The 25,386-nt window shown below is 29.6% G+C and overlaps 1 protein-coding gene across 2 annotated transcripts in view; it reads left to right on the top strand.

Annotated features, from left to right (window-relative positions):
• LOC145268167 (serine/threonine-protein kinase mTOR-like) overlaps positions 1-25,386 on the top strand; it is a 223,826-nt gene that overhangs the window by 51,349 nt on the left and 147,091 nt on the right. For both annotated transcript variants that reach the window (XM_080123389.1, XM_080123381.1), the window contains exons 2-4: positions 11,051-11,327; positions 20,346-20,581; positions 25,037-25,138. In XM_080123389.1, the coding sequence (XP_079979515.1) occupies positions 11,105-11,327; positions 20,346-20,581; positions 25,037-25,138 (561 nt within the window). In that variant the 5' untranslated portion in view covers positions 11,051-11,104. The remainder of the gene's footprint in view (positions 1-11,050; positions 11,328-20,345; positions 20,582-25,036; positions 25,139-25,386) is intronic.

Raw genomic sequence — 25,386 nt, 5'->3', positions numbered from 1 at the left:
AATAGGTACGGTTAAAGATACATTACCTGAAAGTACTTCTTTCAAACTTCTTGGCTTAACGTGTACAAGGAACATGAGTTGGAACAGATACATTGAAAGCATTGCCGAAGGCTGCTGCGAAGAAGGTGGGCTCTCTACTGTGTTAGAAAGTTACTTACGCCTGAAAGTATCCTGTAACTCTACAAGGCCACCATTCGCCCATGTATGGAGTATTGTTGTCACATTTGGGCTGGTGCATCTGCTACTAGTCTTTCACTCCTGGGCAGTGTTCAAAATAGTCGCCAACCAGCTAGGTCCTGAACTGTCAACTAAGCTTCAACCTCTGTTCTATCGACAAAATGTTGCATCCCTGTGCCTGTTCTACAATTATTTTAATGGTGGATGCTCCAACAAAATATTAGCTCTTGTACCCCCTCAACGTAAATATTCCTGACAAACTCGGCAAGCAGCAAAGTCCCACCCTTACACAGAGATCTATAGCTGTAAGAAAGCCTTCTACTCTAATAGTTTCTTCCCCAGAACTGCTAGACTTTGGAATTCCCTTCTGGGTTTCTGCTTCCCCAACTGTACTGACATGTAGAAGTTCAAGTGTAATGTGAACAGACTTCTTGCTGCTCAACTCCCTACATAGCATCCCTGCAACTCATGTCCCTGATAGTAGCCCGCTACATCAAAGTGGCACTGTGCCTTGTTTGGGGTGAAAATGTAAAAAAACAAAAACAAAAAAAAAAAACACACTCTTTCTCTAAATGCTCATATAAATTAAGAACTAATGGAGTGGTTGAATCAACATAGTGAGGGAGGGACAAGAAAAATCCATAGATAGTCAAATGAGAGATTAATGATTTCTTCAGTCCAGTTTCAGTTTTTGAGATGAGGATTCTGAATTTGGATTATTCAGACTTCTGTTCTCATCTTGGCTCTTATTTATGCAATGTTTCCTGATATAATCTCTGACCTTCTTCAGGTGCATCTTGTTGAGCTCGGGAATCTGCATAGAATTCAGAACAGAACTCCATGAGGGTTGCTCTTGTTCTGTAGGCCACTTTCAGAAATAGAAAATATTGCAGAAATAGTAAATTGGTGACAAATAAAGTGGATGCCATGACTCAAAACCAAATCCGAAATCTTAAAATTTTCAGTCTGAGGAACTGACCTATTTGGATTTTCTTAATAGAGCTTTAAACATTACCTGAACAATAATTACAGCTTTGGTGTGACGTCATAGATTTATGATTTACATCATACTAGCGAGGGGTACCCGGCGTTGCCCGGGTGTTTTTCGGGGTATGTGAAAAAAACCCGAAAATGTGAAAAAAAAACCGAAGCGTTGATGACGCGCAGTTGGAAAATAGTAAAGTGTTAAAAAAAAAAAAACAGGTGCGCGTTTTTGATTGACGTGACGGCGATAGGTATTCAGCAGTTACGATTTTGTGCGGGACAGTTTTGAATTAGGTGAAAAAATCGGTTTGTTTTTGAAAATCTGCTCCCTGTTTATTAGGAGGAGCGAAATCAAAGCTACAGTCTGATATGACGAAGTCGACATTGAACAAACGTTATTTAGCTCTCTTGAGACAACTGGCTTTCGGCCTGTGATTAGAGTCGAGTTTCGCTTTTTTTTATACCGAAAACCGAATGTAACGCGTGCCGATGCGGGAAATGTGGAATAATTAACGTTTGAAAATCAATAAAATTAAATAGACAGGCGAGCTCCGTGGATAACTCTGAGATATTACAATTTATAGATGATATAAAAAGTTTTAAGAAGTTGTGAACCGAGCAAGCACTTCTTTGAAAGAAGCCTTTTGTGGACATCGAGGAAAAGCGTACATACATACACACATACATTTTCGCTTTTATATATATAGATTTCAACAGATGAATTCAAACATAAGTGATAAAAAAATAAATGAATTGGTAAATATTATCAATAATGTCAGAAATTATTTTGATCATCCAAAACAGTTTATTTTACTTTAACTATGTATTAGCATTAAAAACAATGTAATATTTAATATTAATATTACTAACAAAATTGCAGTTTTGAATATTCATAAACATTTTTATTTTACTTGTTACAGAATATAATTACATTGATAATGTTTCAAGTTAAAAAGTTGAGATGTGTTTAGGAGAAAAAAAAAATCTTGCATAGAAATTATCAAAATTACAAGATCCATCAATGTCATCTGAAATGAGAATACCCAACTCCACACTGTTATTGATGTCAAACATGCACACTTAGACATTTCAATACTGAATTTATTTAAAAATGCGAACTTTTATCCAAAAAGAAAGACACTTGCTAACTTGAAAATGCTATTAAAAATTCCCACAATGCATAGCAACTGAACAACCTTAATGCCCGTGTAGTAAACATGCTAAAAAACTAAATGAACAAGATTATAGTCTTTGGGACATATCTATTAGCTGTATTTACTTTGTGTTATTAGGTTAGAAATATTGCTGGAAGGAAGGCTAAGAAAAAAAGTAAAAATATGCTCAGGTTTATAATTTCTTTTTTAAATAAAATTTAAACAAAAATATAGTTTCAGTTTTCCTTTTTTTTTTTTCCAATAGACACTCAACAGTGAATAATAGTGAATAAAAACTCAATGCATAGTAATCAAATACAAATTTACACATTACCAATAAAAATTTCAAATCTTACACATAAAAATAATTATTTAAATGTTTAAAACTTTTAATACAATCTTTACTGATATATTTAGTGTTTTTTATTAAACAAATCTATTTTAATAATCAATAGATATTTTGTACATCAGTTACAAATTTTTTTTAAAAACATAAATGGATTGCAGAATTTGTCTTATTTCGAAATATCAGAGATCTTTATTACTTTCAATGCAATCGTGAACTTTATAAAAAATCATTATTACTTATGGCAGAGTTACCCCTTCCCCTTCCAGTGATGTTTATTATTTATTGCCAAAAATGGAGAAATAAATGATCCTCTGAGAGTGGTTGGGGATTCATTGCAAGTGGAATGTAATGATCTTGATTTTAAGTAAACTTAAAGGGTTGTGGTCTGAGGCTGGATGATCTTATTTGAGCATATTATTGGACAAAATCACTCGTTGGACCATAACTTGAAGAATTATTGGTGCAAGTTCAAAACTCATAAACATGCATAAAAAGATTTATGATGCATGTACCTCTCACAAAACGAAAATGACATATTCCAAAAAAATCTGTAAATTGATCAAATATTTATTTATTTTTCAACTAAGAAAATAAAATTTTATAAAAGCGCAAGACCCATGTATTCATCTCTTATGTTTAATAAAGGGAGATGACTTGATTCGAATTACGGTACTTGTACAGTTTAATCAAGACATTAAAAAATGAAACTATCGAAAAAAAAAAAAAAGGTTAAATTGTACATATCCGTTATGGAATGAAGTTCTCCGGAAAAAAAAATTAAATTTCATCAAGTAGTTTTTGTTTTACAGTGAAAAAACAATTTGTTATGATACCGAGCAAAAGGTTCGATTTTTAGGAAGAAAAGCTAATAAAGATGGGGAGGGAGTGTCGGCGCTTTAACTGGAATTATCTCCTCGTGACGTTTCTAAACTCCAAACAAAAATTAAGAACAAATCCAAGAACAAAAAAAAAAAACTGCTTGGTCAAATTAAGTGAAATTTTTTTCGGAGATCTTCAGTTCAAAATGGATACGTACAGTATAACTTTCTTTTTTTTTTTTTTTCTCAATATTTTCATTTTTTAATGTCTTGATTAAACTGTACAAGTACCCGAATTACTGGGGTTTAAAAATCGGTTTTGGAATGACTACAATATACTATTAATCGCTAAAAATTTGTAAAAAATGATTTTCTACATAAAAAAAAAAACTACTTGATTAATTTACATATTTTTGGAATATGACGTTTTCGTTCAGTGGCAGATACGTACGTACATCAGAGATTTTTTGATTAGGTTGAATTCTAGATGAAAACCAAATTATCATTTGAGTGTGTTTTGAGGGCTTGTTGGAAGTGAAATTTAATTCTCTAAAAAAAAAAAAAAAAAAAAAAAAATCAAATTCAAGATGATTCTGCATTTTTTGGACCTTTTTAAAAAAAATTTTATAAAAAAAAAAAAATGCAAAGTTGCTTCAATTTTGACAAGGGGATGTCCTAATTTCTATCATGCTATATAGCCTAAGGTTTAATCAGCAAATCAAAGGTTGCCAAAGTTGTCGAAATTTGTAACTTTGCAGGTGTCAAATATCCCATGTGTCACATAAGATAAGGATGGTAGTTTCCGTCCTTGTCTCAAATATATGGATTTAAACGGCAAAAAATAGTTCTATAAAGTTGTATTTATAAACATTTTCTGTGTTATTTTGATCATTAACTTGTCTTCCAGTTTTTATTATTGTAATGTTTTTCATGTGATTGGTCAAGTTCAAAAGGTCAGAATTTGATCTATTTTTTTTTTCTCTCTCCATTGTTTCACATGTAACCCCTACTTTTGAATCTGCATCATTTAATCATTATTTGATATCAAATTTTAATTTTTAACCATTACCTGCCACACTGGAATAGGAAAGACTTGTAATAAATTTTGCTCGGGTTTTCTCTGGTTGCCCATCCTAAAATTCAGTTTATAATTTCTAACTAAAAAAAAGTTGGCGCATATTTAGAATTACACTTATTAAAAAAAATAATGATAAAAATGCAGAAAAATCTTCATCATGTACATACTCATCACAGAACGAAGATGTCATATTCCAAAAATCCATATACATTGATCAAGTAGTTTTTTTTTAACTAAGAAAATCAAATTTTATGACTAAGTGAGACATAGGATTTTTGGTTGGCCATGTCTTTTGATTCAACATAAATAAGGGAACGACAGTTCAATTCGAAATCAGCCTCATAATAGATTTAGTATTAAAATCGCAAATATTTATTTTTTTAGTTAAAAACAAATACTTGATCCATTTATGTGATTTTTGGAATATGACATCTTTGTTGTGTGACAAGTACGTACATTAAAGATTTTTCTGTATTTTTTTTTTTTTTTTTTTTTTAAATAAGTGTGATCCTAAATAAGGACCAAAAATTCTAATTGATATTTTTTAACGATTTTTTTTTTTTGTGTGTGAATCTACCTTGCTTTACGTGCACATTTTTGTTACTTTCTTCAGTGTCAAACATCCAAAAATATGAAGAGTTTTCTCTTGTCACTGTTTTCCTGGATATATGCTCATCTAAAAATAGTTTTAAATCACCCGACAAGATGTTGATTAGCATTGATACCATTTATAAATGGTGTCAAATGTTGGACAAATAATAAAAGAAACAAAAAAAAGCTATATGGGGAATATCTTCTTTGTTTGCTAGAAAGGTTTTTTTCTATATAAATAATTAGCAGAGGGACCCGGCATTGCCCGGGTGTGTATAAGTGGTGTAGTAAGGAACCCCGGGAGAGGGGAGATTTAAAAATGTGGTAGGTGGGGTGGGATCAAAACAACAGTAGGCAGTTTGGGTGAAGAGAGATGTTAAAAAGAAAAAAAAAAAGTAGTCGAACCCATAACGCGAAGAGGGGACCCCCCCCCCCCCAAAAAAAAACGTAATGTTTTAGCCAATGTCTCTGTAGCGCAACCAAAATCGAAAATCTTGAAATTAAGCGTAGTCAATCCAACGGTGACAATGACTTACTAAAATGTCAGTGAAAAAAAAGCGACCCCTCCTTGTGAAACACTGCCCAGTTAAGAGTGAAGGAATGAATGTTTTTGGCCAATTTTTCAATATTTGTTGTCTGAAGATTTGAGCTTAAAAACAATACCTATCTTGCAAGGGTCCGTTGCATGTGAAGAAAATTTTTGTGAGACATACAAACACACACACACACACGCACACACACACACACACACACACACACACACACACACACACACACACACACACACACATTTTGCCCTTCATATATATACTAGCGGGGGTACCTGCTGTTGCCTGTGTGTGTGTGTTGGTGTGTAGATCAAAAAGGAAAAAGGTTTTAGTAGGAAGGTAGGCTTGAAAACAAATATTAAAAAAACAAAGAAAAATAAAATGTTGAAAAAGTTTTGGGAGGGAGGTAAGCTCGAACTCGATGGGGGGGTACCCATGTATGTGTGTGTTAATATTGAAACATTATTACAACATTATTAAACGATACCATAAAAATTAACTTTAACTTTCAAAATCTTTTAAGTTTAATAATAGGGGAAAAAATGGACATAAAAGGATTTCCTGGCAACTTTGAATCTGTTAAAAACTAGTTTATTGGTCCACTGACTTAGTCGGCTTTGTACCTAAGAATTCACTCTCGTCCATTCGTCTCCAAAATTCTCAATAACTACTCACTACATTTTTCTTAAATTTTGTATGAAGTTACAACTACCCAGGGGAGGATATGTAACCTTGGATTTTTGATAAAAATTCTGGTTGTGTCGCAAGGGGGTTAAAAGGGGTCAAAATGGCTAAAAATAGCACTTTTCAGGACATAGAATTTTTTTCCGACCATTAGATTTTGCTGAAAATTACCCAGAAGCAAGATCACATGAATATACATCCGGAAACGTAATATTTGACCATGGGAAAATTCTGGTTGCATTCCAAGGTGGGGGTCAAAAAGAGTCAAAATGGCCAAAAATAGCACTTTCCGGGACATAGAATTTTTTCCAACCATTAGAGTTTGCTGAAAATTATCCAAAAGCAAGACCGCATGGATATATGAAAATGTAATTTTTGGCTCTAGGAAAATTCTGGGGCTTGAGTCCTAGGGTGTTTTAAGGATGAAAAACACCTTTTGGTGCTAATTTTTATTTTTCTCTTAAAATTCAAGGCATCAGTTGGGGGGACTATATAGTTTTTGGCTAGTTATATTGGTGTACAAATTATGGAGTATCTTCTATGAATAAATGAAAGAAAGTTTTAAAAAAAATGTTTTTGCATTTTTTGGGATTAAGCCTATAATAATTTGAATATGCATACATAGTTTTCTTAGCACTTTGTAATAATATAATTAATTTAAGGATTTTTTTTCTTTGTCATTAGTGAACTAGTTATGCTTTTTAATTTTTATTTCTCTCCCTCTCTCTCTTATTTTACATGTCTTTAAAAACAATGACTGAATCATTTTGACAATGTGCATGATTTGAAATAGAAGGGAAACAAAGTAATTTATTGATTTTCTTATTCGGATGATTAACATTGGAGTAATTGAAAGAGGTGAATAGAGGAGAAAGAGAAAAGGAATATTGTTGCAGATTTGCTAAAAGAACAAAAACAATATGTATCTATGTTGGAGGGGGGGAGGGTTGTCATTAATGCTTTCAAAACTGGAATAGAGCTGTTTTTAAAATTATTATTTATTTTTTTATTAAGATGGCTTGTTCTGTGGCTGTGGTATGGTCTTGTGCAGCTTTAAAAGGTTTACCCCCTCCTAGGCTTTGTCTTCTCACCCTTTGAGAAAGAGTTAGTTTATTGCTACCAGAGACGCCCCTGTCGGAGAATACTAGCAGGACTGGCTAAGCATTTTTTACAGGCTAGAATGATCGCTACCTAGGGCAGTGGCTTTTCGAATCCCACTTTTTCAACCTTCTGTCACATCTTATCGAGGGAGATAAACATACCAAAGAATATTTATTATGTATTAACAGCTCACAAGACCTCCTCTCCTGTTTCTCCTGACTTTGTTTAGTGAACTGATTGATTTGAAAGTCTAGGAACATCTTGGTAGTTTACTTCTTTTCCTGCCTCCTTTCACCATTCCTTCTAAACCAGAAGACTAAATGCACAAAATGTTGTGATTTTAAAATCTCTTTAGTATGAGGAATTTTTTTCACTTTGTAAAATTGCCTTGAAAATATGGAGCATTGCTGTTATTTTGAGGCCCATCACACTTCCTCATATGAAAATTATTATCAATCAGCGAGCTTTTCCTCATTTTAAGGTTTCTATTGTGTTTATTTCACCTATTAATATTGGATATAGTTCTTCAGATGTGAGTCGTCTATTATGCAGTCGTTTCTGTTAGTAGCTTCTTCATGAAAATGTTCCCAGTGTTAATGTCTTCTTTTTAAAGTAGTGACAACTGTGCACCGATGTTGCCCGGGATAATTTTAAAGAACCAAAGAAACACTTACTCTCACCTCTGAACTTTATAGGACTTTTAATAGAATATTTAATTACATACGCATTTTTGCTATTTAATATTTTTATTCCTTCAAAGTCAATCATTTTCTACTGTTTCTTTGGATATGGTAAATCTACTATTGTACTTTTTACTCACCTCACAGGATGTGCATTAGTGTTGATATAATTTATTAATCGGCTGAAATGCGGGATAATTTTGAAAAAAAAAAGAAAAGCTATATGGGATTATCTTCTCAGTTTGCTAGAAACATTTAAAAATTTAAGACTACAATAATAGTGTTCTTTAAGTATTAAATTCATAAATAACTACTAGACTTCACCATGCCCAATCGTAAAATACACTTATATATGATATTTTAATTTATGAAGACTTGTTATAATCAATTCTTTATTGATTATTATATTGTACTCAATATTTAGTGATTTCCAAAGTAAAAAAAAAAATTAATAAATTAAAGAAGAATGACTTGGGTGCCTGCCATCAGCTAGAATTGAAACCAAAATATATAGCTCTCCAGCCTTAGTTGTTACTATTTGAGCTGTCATCAAATGGATATGAAAACATTAGAATTTAACTGACTTTAATATATAAATGTATATTTATGCATGTGTACAAGAGCAGTTGAAGTCAACTTATGTCTGCTGAGTTCCATTGTGTTTTAATTTTGACCCCTTAGCAGCTATTTTTACCAGTTAAAGACCAAATCAAATTTGTTTCACAAGTCCAAATCTCCTATATATCAAATTTCAAGTCTGTAAACCAAAAAAATTGATGGAAAAGTTTGGCAGAGCCCGTTCATATATATATATATATATATATATATATATATATATATATATATATATATATATATTTATTTGATAGTACAGAAGTTCAGAAAAAACATTGGTACCGTCAGTTTCAAGCCCAACATAAAGGGGACCAGTTTATGGTAAAACGTAAATGATGTTAGGCTCTTGTCAGCCATGTTGTTTCTGTCTGAGGAAAAAAATTTTCAGGCCCGCATTTATTTTTTCATAATGATGTTCATTTTTATTTAACTATAGCTTATTCCTATCTCTATATATTTTATTTTATTCTAATATGAATTTTCTAATTTTTTAATTTTTTGTTTAATGCATTTTAGTAAATATGTACTGTTCTGTTTTTGCATGGTTTCTGGTCTGCCTTCTGTTAATTTTAGCTGTTGCAAGGGAGATAATTACTTTATCTTATTTCAGTTAAGGGAAGATAATCCATGTTTCAGTTGGTCCAAGAGAGGTAATTAATCTATCTTATTTATTTTTTAACCCTTTTTATTTTAAATAGTTGAGAGAGGTATGCAGGCTATTTGATTTCTAAGTCCTTTATAGATGTGTATTGTATTCTTTAAGTTAGCCATAATTTTCATACTTAATTTATACTTAATATTTATACTTACAATTTTCTAAATGTCCATTTTCACTTTACTAACTTATACGCTAAGTTAACTGCATCTAGAATACTCTTGAAGAAATTCCTTTAGGTGGGGTCTTCGTTCGTTGTTCGGTCCTTCCAGTTTATTAGGAGCGCTTGTCTCCTATGTAAACAGGCTTTGAGGGTCTCACTGCGTATGTTCAAACAGGTATTTGAGGGTCATTAATAGTCTTTATGATGTACTTCTCCGCATCACAAAGGGGGCACCGTTTTGAGGCTGGTGAATATGCTGATCTTCTCTCTATGATCCGCCATTTAATGCTGAAAGGTGTTCCGTTATATATATATATATATATATATATATATATATATATATATGATAAATATTCAAATGTTTGTATTATTTCATAACTAAGATATATTTTAAAATTAAATCTGAGTGATTCATGTGAACTCATTAATTTTTGTAAATCTCAGGAATTGTATGTTAAATTTGTTATCCAGTGTTTTGGGTACTGTCTATAAAAATAAAATAATTAGCAGGACAATGAAATCAATTTAAAATAAACATGGCCTGAATCACTAATGGAATAGATAGCTTTTTTTTGTATGTTTTATTAAAGCTATTCCTATTAATGAAATAGGGTAAATTCTGACTGAGCATTTTCTGTACTCATGCAGAATATACATTGTGATATTAGATAGAATTTTCAAGTTCAATTTGATTTTTATGGTATCTTTTGTATATTTAATTGTTAGATGAAAGTACAAAATAATTACCCCCTCTTTCCATGTAAAGAATAGTTTCTAAATAACATTATTTCAGCATGGTTCATATTCTACATAAGTGCCTTCAGTTTTTTTTTTTTTTTTTTTTTTTAGATAGTAGTTTCAAGTGAAATTCAAATTTTATGGTACCTTTATGTTTATTAAATTGTTAAGTGAAAGTACAGAGTTAATAAACCCCCTTCTCATTGTTAAGAATGGGTTTCTAAATAACATTATTTCAGCTCCGTCCGTATTCTGTGTAAATACTAGTGATCAGACGATTCTGATATTTTTCCCCGATTCTGATTCTTTATAAATCTCTAAATAAAAATGTTATTTTATCCTGTTTACTGCAAAAACACATCTTAAATGTGCTTATATTTTCTCAAACGTAAAAACACATTTGTGAGGGGATGATTTAGAGATTTTAGTCTTACTGGAAGTTTAAATCAATAAATATTATTTTATTACTACAAGCAGTGGGAGATGCTTTTTTTAAACCAAAATCGAATAAAAAAGATAAAGGAATCGGTTTTGGCATTGGAAAATAGGTGCAAATTTTTTCTGATTTTCCGATTCCGATTAATCGTCCCAACACTAGTAAATAATACGCATTTTTTTTTTTTTTTCTGTCAATTACAGGATTTTTGCTTAGTCAAAATAAAGCCCCTCTTTTCTTTTTTGAAATGTATTTAAAAATATTTTCTTTTTCTTTTAGGTTAAGAAACATCAAACTATATAACGAATCGTTGATATCCACCCTCATACTGTGATGACATCAACACATATCACGCCGTTCATTACGGGTTTACGTACCCGTAATGATGAAGCTCGACTGGCTACGGCCTATGAGCTGTACCGTTATGTCAATACAGATGTTCCGGAGATGCCGCTTGATGATCAAAATGCATTCATTGATGAGATCAATCATAATGTGTTTGAAATGGTGTCCAGTAGTGAAGTTCATGAAAAAAAGGGAGGAATTCTCGCTATTGGTAAGTTTCGTGGTAATTTTCCTTTATTTATTGGATCTCTCTACGGGAAAGAACGGTTGAATACGTGTGTGTACATCAGAATGTAGATTTAAATCTATAAAATGATTTTGTTTTAAAAAAATAAATAAATAAAATAAATGACAAGATCATCTTTGGCGTTTCCATTTTTTTTGCTTCGTTTTCGATCATTGTGCAACATTTTCAAGAACATATAAAGAAATTCTTTCTACATACATGTGCACGGTGTTTATGTGTGCTGATCTTTTACGTGCTTTCTACTTTACACGAGTGGCTGTCAATCGTCTTGTCTGTTTAACTAAGATGAATGAAATTATTTTTTATGAAGAAAGTAACACAAGGAGACGTTTGCGGAGTTTTCTTGAAGGTTTTATTTGGAGAAAAAATGGATTCAGGAGAAAATGGGTAATCTTTTATCTTGGTTAATTATTTCACTTTCTAACTTAACAAAATGACTGAGGCGCACAGACAGACATTGAAGTAGTATTCACCTTAGATTACATATTTCCTACATTATTGGTTGTGTCTTGTTCACACTGTTTCCTAGAGAGAATGATCTGAAAACCTTAAGTTTTCTCTCCACTTAAAAATGTGATGTCATTCTTCATCGTCTCTATTTTGTCTACCGTGTGTGACTTCTGCCTCAACTTTATATTACTCATCTTTCATTCATCCCTAAGAACGAGTCTGTTTTCACAGATCTGGGTTATCATGCACTCAGTGTGACTCTTGTCAAAATTCACACGAGCTAAATTAACTGATGTAGGGTCTCTAATATGTGACAGTTAATTCTCTGAAAGAAAAATTATACAGGGTTAGTAAAAAAAAAAATGAATTGATTTTATTTCATAGTGATAATTACTGTTAGTTAAGGGATTTGAATCCCATCAACAAAGCTAACCTTGGTTTTGCATACTCGTGTTTTTACTCAAGGCCACCAGTAATTAACATTTTAAATGGAAGTGAATTAAGATGTTTATGAAACCATATAAGCAGACTGTCACAATTCACTACCATGAGAAAATTCAACGAATGGGAAGCTTGGAATTATGCCTATGTGCTAGTTGGCCACTTTTTTTTAATTCATTAGATAATGCTCAACTTCAATCTCTTAAAGAGGCTTTATAACTATAATATTTTTTCAATAAATATTAACTTTTTATCCCTACAGACACTAGTGTTTCATGCTTATGCAATCTTACTGTTGGTTGAGGGATGTAAATAATTACTGTTAGTTGAGGGATATAAATAATTACTGTTGGTTGAGGGATGTAAATAATTACTGTTGGTTGAGGGATGTAAATAATTACTGTTGGTTGAGGGATGTAAATAATTACTGTTGGTTGAGGGATATAAATAATTACTGTTGGTTGAGGGATATAAATAATTACTGTTGGTTGAGGGATATAAATAATTACTGTTGGTTGAGGGATATAAATAATTACTGTTGGTTGAGGGATATAAATAATTACTGTTTGTTGAGGGATGTAAATAATTAGTGTTGAGGGATGTAAATAATTACTGTTTGTTGAGGGATGTAAATAATTACTGTTTGTTGAGGGATGTAAATAATTACTGTTGGTTGAGGGATGTAAATAATTACTGTTTGTTGAGGGATGTAAATAATTACTGTTTGTTGAGGGATGTAAATAATTACTGTTTGTTGAGGGATGTAAATAATTACTGTTTGTTGAGGGATGTAAATAATTACTGTTGGTTGAGGGATGTAAATAATTACTGTTTGTTGAGGGATGTAAATAATTACTGTTTGTTGAGGGATGTAAATAATTACTGTTTGTTGAGGGATGTAAATAATTACTGTTTGTTGAGGGATGTAAATAATTACTGTTTGTTGAGGGATGTAAATAATTACTGTTGGTTGAGGGATATAAATAATTACTGTTGGTTGAGGGATATAAATAATTACTGTTGGTTGAGGGATATAAATAATTACTGTTGGTTGAGGGATATAAATAATTACTGTTGGTTGAGGGATATAAATAATTACTGTTGGTTGAGGGATATAAATAATTACTGTTGGTTGAGGGATATAAATAATTACTGTTGGTTGAGGGATATAAATAATTACTGTTTGTTGAGGGATGTAAATAATTAGTGTTGAGGGATGTAAATAATTACTGTTTGTTGAGGGATGTAAATAATTACTGTTTGTTGAGGGATGTAAATAATTACTGTTTGTTGAGGGATGTAAATAATTACTGTTGGTTGAGGGATGTAAATAATTACTGTTGGTTGAGGGATGTAAATAATTACTGTTGGTTGAGGGATGTAAATAATTACTGTTTGTTGAGGGATGTAAATAATTACTGTTTGTTGAGGGATGTAAATAATTACTGTTTGTTGAGGGATGTAAATAATTACTGTTTGTTGAGGGATGTAAATAATTACTGTTTGTTGAGGGATGTAAATAATTACTGTTGGTTGAGGGATGTAAATAATTACTGTTTGTTGAGGGATGTAAATAATTACTGTTTGTTGAGGGATGTAAATAATTACTGTTTGTTGAGGGATGTAAATAATTACTGTTGGTTGAGGGATGTAAATAATTACTGTTGGTTGAGGGATGTAAATAATTACTGTTGGTTGAGGGATGTAAATAGTTACTGTTGGTTGAGGGATGTAAATAATTACTGTTTGTTGAGGGATGTAAATAATTACTGTTTGTTGAGGGATGTAAATAATTACTGTTGGTTGAGGGATGTAAATAATTACTGTTGGTTGAGGGATGTAAATAATTACTGTTTGTTGAGGGATGTAAATAATTACTGTTGGTTGAGGGATATAAATAATTACTGTTGGTTGAGGGATATAAATAATTACTGTTGGTTGAGGGATATAAATAATTACTGTTGGTTGAGGGATATAAATAATTACTGTTGGTTGAGGGATATAAATAATTACTGTTGGTTGAGGGATATAAATAATTACTGTTGGTTGAGGGATATAAATAATTACTGTTGGTTGAGGGATATAAATAATTACTGTTGGTTGAGGGATATAAATAATTACTGTTGGTTGAGGGATATAAATAATTACTGTTGGTTGAGGGATATAAATAATTACTGTTGGTTGAGGGATATAAATAATTACTGTTGGTTGAGGGATATAAATAATTACTGTTTGTTGAGGGATGTAAATAATTAGTGTTGAGGGATGTAAATAATTACTGTTTGTTGAGGGATGTAAATAATTACTGTTTGTTGAGGGATGTAAATAATTACTGTTTGTTGAGGGATGTAAATAATTACTGTTTGTTGAGGGATGTAAATAATTACTGTTTGTTGAGGGATGTAAATAATTACTGTTTGTTGAGGGATGTAAATAATTACTGTTTGTTGAGGGATGTAAATAATTACTGTTTGTTGAGGGATGTAAATAATTACTGTTTGTTGAGGGATGTAAATAATTACTGTTTGTTGAGGGATGTAAATAATTACTGTTTGTTGAGGGATGTAAATAATTACTGTTTGTTGAGGGATGTAAATAATTACTGTTGGTTGAGGGATGTAAATAATTACTGTTTGTTGAGGGATGTAAATAATTACTGTTGGTTGAGGGATGTAAATAATTACTGTTGGTTGAGGGATGTAAATAATTACTGTTGGTTGAGGGATGTAAATAATTACTGTTGGTTGAGGGATGTAAATAATTACTGTTGGTTGAGGGATGTAAATAATTACTGTTGGTTGAGGGATGTAAATAATTACTGTTGGTTGAGGGATGTAAATAATTACTGTTGGTTGAGGGATGTAAATAATTACTGTTGGTTGAGGGACGTAAATAATTAGTGTTTGTTGAGGGATGTAAATAATTAGTGTTTGTTGAGGGATATAAATAATTAGTGTTTGTTGAGGGATGTAAATAATTACTGTTGGTTGAGGGATGTAAATAATTACTATTGGTTGAGGGATATAAATGTCTCTTATATTTGCAGAGGAACAAATTTTTCATTTAAGATTACGCCATAAGAAAAAATTAAAATATGCAAATAATAATTTTCAGGGGTTTTATAAAAGTATTTTGGCAATTATAAAGAATAGTCAACAGAAAAAAAGAATGCAGAAAAACAAATAGTCAACAAAGAACTGTTACCAAAGAAAATAAGTCAGTTTTCTATCTGCCTAAGTTTTTGTGTTTTTTAAGTATTTTTTTATTGCATTTTGATAATTTTTCTAAAGCTGATCACATTGAAGTTTAAATTTTAATATGGCAGAACTGAACATCTTTGAAATTTGTTTAGTGAGTTGTTCGCTTTTTGGAGTGAAAAGCCAAATAACTATACAAGAACTAATTGTTCCAAATATCATAAAATTTAGTTTCCTATTGAAATTATGGAGAAAAGAAAAATCGCGAGACTGTGGAAATGATTGGCAAACCTCTGTCAGAATGTTTTTTTTTCAGTTTTATGTAATATATTTGAGCAAACGTTTTAATTGAAACAAAAACACTTTAAAATACTTAAAAATACAAAAAAAATAGGCTGATAGTTAGACAGGTAATTTGGTCATCTTTTGCTATAAAAACTACACTGAAAAACTAGTCAATAAACAAATATCCAACAAATATTACCAATGATAAAATAAGTTAGTTTCCTCTTCTACTTATCTGGGTAAGTTTTTGGCATTTTTACTTATTTTACAAGTAGTGCCAAGCACTTAAAAAAGATGACAGCCCACCATCTTGTTGTCGATTTAACTTAATTGCTCGGCACTGCTTACATTTCAAACTTAATAAACGTTTTAAAATATGTTAAAACATCAAAACCGTATCCAGGTAAGTAGAAGAGTAACTGATCTTACTTTTGGTAACATTTATTTGTTATACACTTGTTTCTGAACCAGTTTTTTGGTTTGTTGTTGTAAATAACAAAAGAAAAAAAAAAAAGGCTAGTAACTTATATATTGCTTTTGATAAGTCATTTCTTGACTTTTTTTCTCTCCCCTTTTTTTTCTTAATCTTGACAATTTGCCAGTATTTTCATTCAAATAATTTCCTGAATTTGTGAAAATTCTATACTCTCTAGGATTTCTGTACATTTATTTATTTTTAATATTTTTTTCTTTTGCAACAGCAATTATGAAGAAAGCTGTTTGCGGCTTGTGAATTGAAGAAATGTCAGATTATGTTCAGATTTTATTTATTGCACAGAAAATAATAATGAGCAATAGTGAATGAAAATAAATTTCCCTGACTGAATATTTAGGGCAAAATAATTATTTTGTGTATTGTCCCTTGTGATGGCAACAAAGAAAACATTGTTGAGATGAACAAAATTAACTTGTCCAAGTTGAAAGCAATTTTTCAGTCAGGTTGCCTATCCACAATCTGTCAGTCTTAATTTCTTTAGAAAGATTTCTGCAAACAATGATTACATAAATTATGTATTGTTTACTTTTTTATTTTATTCAGTTTGGGAATAAAGTGAAAATGACAGCTGTTTGGACCCTGTTTAAAAAAAATATGCAAAATAATTTTAGTACTTGCTTTGTTTTTTGAATTGTGATAATTTTTTTTGTTTTTATAAAACCAAAAATTGTTCAAATTCAAAAAAGCAAAATTAAAAAATACCAAATTGAAAGGCTGACATAATACTGCTTTATCACTGCTGCTTTAATTATTAACTAAGTTTTTCACTAATAATTGATTTCTTAATCAGTTACATTTCTGAAAAAAAAAAAAAAAAATTTTTTTTTTTTAAATTATGCAGTAAAGTTCTTTTATATATTTATCTTTATATATATTTTGTGTATTTAGGTAGCATTTTTTTCATTTAACCAAACATTAAAAATAAATCTTCTGCTTAATTGTACCTTTTTTTATTTTTTTCAATTTTTCTTATGAGCTTTCTTGTGTTTATTGTTCCATGTCTCGAAATGGAACATATTAATTTTTTTGATTTTTAATGCAAGAAAGATCATAAGAAAAAGCGAAAAAAATAAGATATAATTAAGCAAGAAGTTTTCTATCTTTTAAATGTGTTTCAATATATATTATGTATAATATAATTTGGTCACTGTTTTTACAAATCATTTTTATGTTAGTACATTTCTTCAATTGGAAAACTTGAAATGAGACATCTTTTTTTTTTGTGTTTCTAAAATTTTATTTAAATACATTGACTCTCTTTTCATTGGCCTCTACACTGAGATGTAGGAGTGCATCACTCCTTTCTTTGAATTGCTCCACTTACTCTTGATTCTCATTTTATAATGCTGCTTATCATTTTTTTCATTGGTCTTTTAGTGTGGCTCCTTGGTCATTACCAATTTGATTAAAAAAATATATATCGTGAAGTTATTTAATAACCCCCTCCTTTTTTTTTTTTTTTTTTAAATTTAAGAAGCTGTTTTGATTGGAATGCATATTAAGTTGTTTTATTTATTTTTTTAAATTTATATTTAAATTCTGTATTAAACAAAGGCTATAGTTGGAATTTGGTTTTTATATAACCAATATTCTATCTTTTTCATTAACAAGCTGATGTTGGTTTTTTGGCCAGAAATAAAGTGTAATATCTGTTCTGATGCTACACTTAGTCTATTCTGTGCTCAGTCAGTGCAGAAGAAATTCTAAAAGCAATTTTTATTTTTGTTCCAATCCAGAGTGTCCTCTTTGGAAAAGCTGAATTTTCCCTATATTAAAAACTGACCTTGTGTCTAACTTTGACCTCATGAGGAAGCAAGTAAATAAGAACAATGATATAATTTACGAATATATTAAATTTTATTTTGAAATGGATACATAGTTTAAAAGAAATAATTTAAATAAGATTAGAATTTGTTTTTAAATTTATATAACCAATATTTCTGTAAACTTCAAACTCCTATTACTGTTTCCTATTATTATAATACAATTTGTTTTGTTTCTTTTAATTGAATGACAGGCAATTTATTTTGCATTTCGTTTTTGGATAACACAGGCTGCACAATGTATTTGAGGACAAATTTTTACACAAAAATAAAGATAACTATTAAAAACGAATGTCTTTTTATTGAAAAACTTGTTTGAGCAAAAGAAACATCTTTTCAAATCCACCACGCATGTTTGAAAGTCAAACATGCCTGACAAAGGGGTGACTTTCTGAAGTATATATCATCGTGGATATACTAGCTGATCACCTAATGCAAGTAAGAACATATTACATGTAGTATGTTATATAAAAGATATGGATATATGATTGTTTACATATGCACACATGTATTGATTCAATAAAGTGTAACTGCATGGCCGGTTCTACCATTATATTTTAAGCTGCTTTTTTTTTTTTTTTTTTAATTTGAAGATTGTAACGTTCGGTATGGGGGCAGCCAAACCAGCTGCCAACATTGCCCTGCTTTTTATTGAAACTAGCCAAGAGCTCTATTTAGTATCCTCGTTGTTCCCTTAAGTGCAATTGTCTGGACCTCTTTTGCACTTGGTTTACCAGGAGTATTAGTTAGGTAGGACTTCTGCATTGTTCTACCTTCTATAAACCTAAATTTTGTTTATATACACATTAAACAATACTTCAAACAAACTACTTTAATCTCTTTTTTTTTTTTTAAATGTTTTTCAGTAAAGTTTCATTCTGCTTCAATATTGTACATGATGTATGAATTGTTTACATATCATGATCACGTGATCCTTCCTCATATCAAACATTACTTTATGAAGAATTTTAGGAAATACTTAATGTTAAGAGGATGTTCATTAACCCTTTTCTCAACTATACGCCATGCATAGTGTTCCAAAGGATTAAAATCTCAGAAATTAAGACATTAAATGTTAGGGGTCATGTAATCAAGAAAATTACATCCTTGCTAGGTTTAAAAAATTTGTTTAGGCATCTATTAAATTTGACTAAACAATTTTAATTTACCTTTTCTCACTACATAAGTTTTGTATTTAATGTCTTTGTGTTAGAAAAGAACAATCTGAAGTAATGTCCACAAAGTATTTTTTTGCAATCGACCTCCTAGATGTTCTAGGATTACCACTAATGATGTGCTGTAGGTGTTCTAATGTTATCGGTGTATCAAGAATGTTTGTTTTGTTAATTGTGGTACTTTTCCCTTTTTAAGTCTTTAATTCTTTGAACTTTGTAGATTAAAGAAGGTCAAGTGACTGTTAAAAATTGCTCTTAATAATTACTAAGGAGATTGAATAGTTCTTTGTATTACTTGTGCTATCTTAAGTTTTACAAGATTGGTTTAGGTCCTGGATATGACCTTAAACTATATCCAGTGGTGAGGCCCCAGCTTGCGGGCTTTGGGGAGTGTGGAGCCACCCTTTAATTGCCATTGCTCTCAGGTCCACTCTGACCCGAAGTGGCAGTACCTGTTAGGGTCCGAACTATGGGTTAAATAGAAACAGAATTGAAAACAACAATTCTATTAAAAAAATTTTCTTCAAAATCTTTTGATTCGGCATTAAATAACTTGAAAAGGGTTGATATGCCGTAAAACAAAAACAACCAAACCAACCAACCAAACAAGATTGGTTTAGGACACATAGGAACTGCAGACATGATTTTTACTGCTTGTCAAATCCAAAAGACGTGCCTTTAGTACATATACAGATTCTTCATAAATTTGACCAAAGCATTTGACACAGCCAGTGGGTTGGGCATGTTCTGTAGAAGATTCTAAATCAATTGAGTTGTCAACCATATTTTTATTTTATTTATTGGCACTCACCCTAGGCAAAGTAAACCGGCTTCCTCCAAAAGAGGAAGTTTTGTGGGAATGTCAAATTCACAAGCAGTCCTCAATTGCTTATATATCCCTGTCAGAGGAGATGACATTAGGTTTTTGTAGTTCTTACATGAAGATGTCAACGTCCTATTACATAAAATGCATGGTTACCCATCTAGTACTGTCCAGGTTCAACATTGCTTTATTTTGTCATTTGCAAATTTATGTCATGTTTCTATATTTTTACTATTTTTTTTTTCTTTCCAACAATTTCATTCTTGTTGAACTTTTTTTGTTTCTTTTGTAGCCACTTTGGTTGGTGTGGATATTGGTAATGCTGCAACTCGAATCAGTCGATTTGCTAACTATCTGCGTAACCTTGTCCCAGCTAATGATGTCGTGTTGATGGAAATGACTGCCAAAGGTATGGGCATCTTAGCCCTGTCTGCTGGCAACCATGCTGCTGAGTATGTAGATTTTGAAACCAAACGAGCATTGGAATGGTTAGCTGGCGAACGACATGAAGGCCAACGCTATTCAGCTGTAAGAAAACTTAAACTTTTTTCGTTTTTGTCAAGTTTTAATGAATATATTAATTAAAAAAAAAAAATTGTTGCTTGTTGATTTTTTTTTCTTTTTTACTATTTTATGGTTAATTTTTTTTCTAAAATATCTATTAAAAATATATATGTATGCATGTATAAAAAAAATCTATATAGAAAATCTATATTTGTATATTTTCTCTACTTATTTGTTGACGTATATAAATAAAAAAAAAATGTATTTGAAAAAAATCTTTTTCTAAAGGAACAGAATTTGATCATTCTTTTGTCCTGTATTGAGAGGTATGTGTTATATATTGTAATATATGTAAAATCAAATTGGATAGCAATGTGATATTTATTTGGCCATATAATTGGATTCTACTCTTCTGCATGCATCTCTCAATACAGTCCAGATTTAATCATTCTCTGAGATTTTCAATACTAAGCCGATCTTAAACCCACATTATACGGCAATTGCATCATTCGCATATCATTGTTTTCAGAATAACTAGTGGGCTGCCTGACGTTGCCCAATCGTAAAATATACTTAAATATATTTTAATTTATGCCGATTTCATATTATTATATTGTACCTGATATATAGTAGTGATTTCAAAAGTTAGAAAAAGAAATGACTTGCATGCCATCAGTCAGAATTGAAAACAAAATATTTAGTGTTGTATATGCATATAAAAACGTGAAAAAAAAATAACATTGTTAAAGGTATAAATGCATATTTGAGCATGCGTAGAAGTAACACATTTAGTGGACTTATACCTGCCAAGTTCCAACTTTTTTCAATTTTTACATCTTTGCAACTATTTTCTACACATAGACAGACAAGATCACTTTTATGTATAATATAGATAATAACAGGGTTAGGTCAGCAGAAAATTATGGAAGAAATAAACAAAAAATATGTAAATTTTATTCGGTCTCTTAAAAGATTTTAACTTGAAAGTTAACAAGATCTTTATGAATTAAGTAACTCTTTTTTTTCGTTTTGTTGTCTCTCACATCTGTTACGTTGAAGTGCATATCAGCTTGATAAAAAACATCTATAAAATAAAAATTAAATGTAGCAATGTGTTTTGAGATGCAACACAATGAGTTATGTCTTGTTTTCAAACGCAGTCATATTTTTGTAGAAGTTATGTTTCTAATTTTCATGTAACTTTGTGTCCAAAAAGTTTTTGCTGATTTTTATTAAATATAATTATATTTGATTTTTATCAAATATAATTATATTTGATTTTTATCAAATATAATTATATTTGATTTTTATTAAATATAATTATATTTGATTTTTATTAAATATAATTATATTTGATTTTTATTAATTATAATTATATTTGATTTTTATTAAATATAATTATATTTGATTTTTATTAAATATAATTATATTTGATTTTTATTAAATATAATTATATTTGATTTTTATTAAATATAATTATATTTGATTTTTATTAAATATAATTATATTTGATTTTTATTAAATATAATTATATTTGATTTTTATTAAATATAATTATATTTGATTTTTATTAAATATAATTATATTTGATTTTTATTAAATATAATTATATTTGATTTTTATTAATTATATTTGATTTTTATTAATTATATTTGATTTTTATTAATTATATTTGATTTTTATTAAATATAATTATATTTGATTTTTATTAAATATAATTATATTTGATTTTTATTAAATATAATTATATTTGATTTTTATTAAATATAATTATATTTGATTTTTATTAATTATAATTATATTTGATTTTTATTAATTATAATTATATTTGATTTTTATTAATTATAATTATATTTGATTTTTATTAATTATAATTATATTTGATTTTTATTAAATATAATTATATTTGATTTTTATTAATTATAATTATATTTGATTTTTATTAAATATAATTATATTTGATTTTTATTAAATATAATTATATTTGAATTGCCCTAAAATCTAATATTATTTTTAAGTTTATATATAATTTTTTTTTTATATTAGATTTCAGTTTCTTGTACATATTACAATTCAACATTTTTTTTTTGAAATGGATACATATAATGTTATGATATTTATGTGCATTTACTTCAGATTACATGGAAATCATTAATTTATGAAGATTTTCAGTTCCATATTCAGATTCCTTGCACAAAAGTACATTTATATGGCAAATTTCATTGCTTTATCTTTTTCTAATAAAAAATATAACAGTTTATTGAAAAATTAGTGTTAAAAATGTGACTAAACACATATGGTCTTAATGAGAGAAAAATATCCAAACATACAAGGCACAAAAATAGTCATAACTTCCTTATTTTTAGTCAGATTTTAAAAAATTTAAAGATTCTTTAAGATCATACAGCTTTTTCTATCTCCATTACTGAGATATTTTAAACAATTTCAATTTTTTCATTGTCTTACTACATTAAGGTCAACAGCCAAGGGACATAATTCTGCACACAGTCATAATACCAGTTAGAAATTGTTTACCGATCAAATTGTATTTTATAAAAACAAAATACTGAATGAATTTGTTTAATTTTTGGCATACAGCTTTATTTTATGTTTTACCCAACTGATATACATTTAATAAATTTTTTTGTGTAATAATTTTTGTATATTTAGGTAAAACTGGATAAATGCATTTTTTTTTTTAAATACACTGTTTTTACTTGTGACTTTTTCAGACAATAATCCTCATTTGTTTTTATTCCTTTTGGCTATAATTGTTCATGAACGATTAATCCTGCATATCTGCCTGTTGTATGAATTCAAACTGTGCACAAATCCATTCAGTCTTTTTCAAAAGATTTGTGCAACATTTGGGCTGAACTGTTTGACATTGGTACTTATTGATAACATTTGAAGATTCACCACAATCTAGAATGCCCATTTCTTTAAAAGGTTAAAGTTTAACCTGTAAAGAACTCTCCTCATAATTTCCTGAAAGCTAAGGTATTCTAAGATTGCATTGTTATCACCTCAGAAAGTTATAGAAATTGGACAAATAGTTACCTCATATGTTATCAGATAAAAAAAACCCAGAAACTTTTCATATGCTCTTTTTATGTTAGCTGACTTTAAAAAAATAAAACAAAACCTTTTATTAAATTATTAAAAAATTGGTAATGTAGTCAAATTCTAACAAAAACATTGGCACTCCTGTACTACACATTTCAAATGCACAATTATTCCCAAAGAAATGTTTACTCTGTTTGGACTTGTCAAGACATAATTCATTATAAATTTTTAAACTAACGAGAACGAATAAATTTCAACTTGTATCATGCTTAATAAGCATGTTCAGGAAAAAAAAAAAAAGACCCAAAAAAATGGAAACCAAAAAACATTTTTTCTTTCAGGAAAATGTGCACCTTCATTTGGGGAAGAAGGAAATCACTCTTGACAATATATTCAAACTAAAATTTGGAGATTATGCATAATCTAGCATATTTGCTACATCTTTAACAACCAGATTATCATTAGTTTGTTACTTTCAATGATTATCAGAAAGATAAAATGTTCATGAACGAAACTGCTTTTAAAAGCAGAAGCGTCTACTTTTTTTCATTCTAAAACTGAAGATTTCCTTTTTAAATCCTATCAAGTTATTAAGAAGAACATAATAGTGTGAGGGGGGGGGCATACTTTGATGAATAAATATGAAAATAAAAAAGGTTGAATTTTTTCTTTTTAATACTTATAAAACCCAACAAAAATACTTTTTGAGCACCTAATATATATATATATATATATATAGAGAGAGAGAGAGAGAGAGACTTGGGAATACTGCATCCTGCAATACATGAGACAGTCAAAGTGATTCATTAATTTGTGGCCAGTTCCACAGCATCTCTCCAGCTTGTGCCCATTTGCTTGCAAATAACACTGAATTTGAAATAAACTTTTGATTGTTTTTGTTGCAATAATATTTAATAAGGACAAGTATCTAGCCTAAAGCCAAACTACTAACATTTAGAAAGGATGCTATAAGTGGAGAAATCTATAGTGATATGTGTGATAAGAAACACAATTATTATCTATGTGTGTATATATATATATATATATAATCGGATCAATTCTTATGGAAATCAGATTCCAGAGCAAGAATTAAGTTTGATATTCAAAACTTTAAAACATTATTTAAAAAAAAAATTGTAATAGAGCTATAAATATATATGTATTTTTTGATAGTGTAGGTTTTTTTTTTAATTTGACAACAATGCTTTGATGACTGGAGTCTTCTTGGATGTTTTTCGATCCTTCTAGAAACATGGTTTAGCTTTGTTTGCTTTGAAACAAAATAAATCACAATCTGTCATTACTTTGATCTATGAATTTAATGGATGTTAAAGCGAATATTGTTCTGTTTTATTAGCATCGTTGTATATTTAAAAAAAATAATTTTAAAGATTACTTTTTTTTGTTTTCTAGGTTCTTATTCTTAAAGAATTAGCCACTTTCACACCAACATTCTTCTTCCAACAAGTTCCGCAATTCTTTGAAAACATATTTAATGCCGTGCGGGACCCAAAGGTAAATCTTTGCTTTTATGATGTTATTTTAATTTTTATGTACATATTTGATATACGTGTAGATAAAGAGGCAGAGAACCAGCTATAGGGTAAGTTTTTCTAATACATTTTTGGCAATAATTATTATGGTCTATCATCCTCTTTGAAATTGAGTATGAAACTAAAGCTTAGTTTCATCTTCAGATTTAAAGAGACCATTAGCCTGAAATAATTACTGTTTGAAATGTGTAAGTAAAAGTTAGCCTTTTT

This window comes from Euprymna scolopes, chromosome 4, assembly GCF_053919585.1.
Source record: "Euprymna scolopes isolate OS-2025 chromosome 4, ASM5391958v1, whole genome shotgun sequence".
NCBI lineage: Eukaryota > Metazoa > Mollusca > Cephalopoda > Sepiida > Sepiolidae > Euprymna > Euprymna scolopes.
Note: the sequence above shows the minus strand (reverse complement) of the source record. Positions and strands in the feature narration are given on the sequence as shown.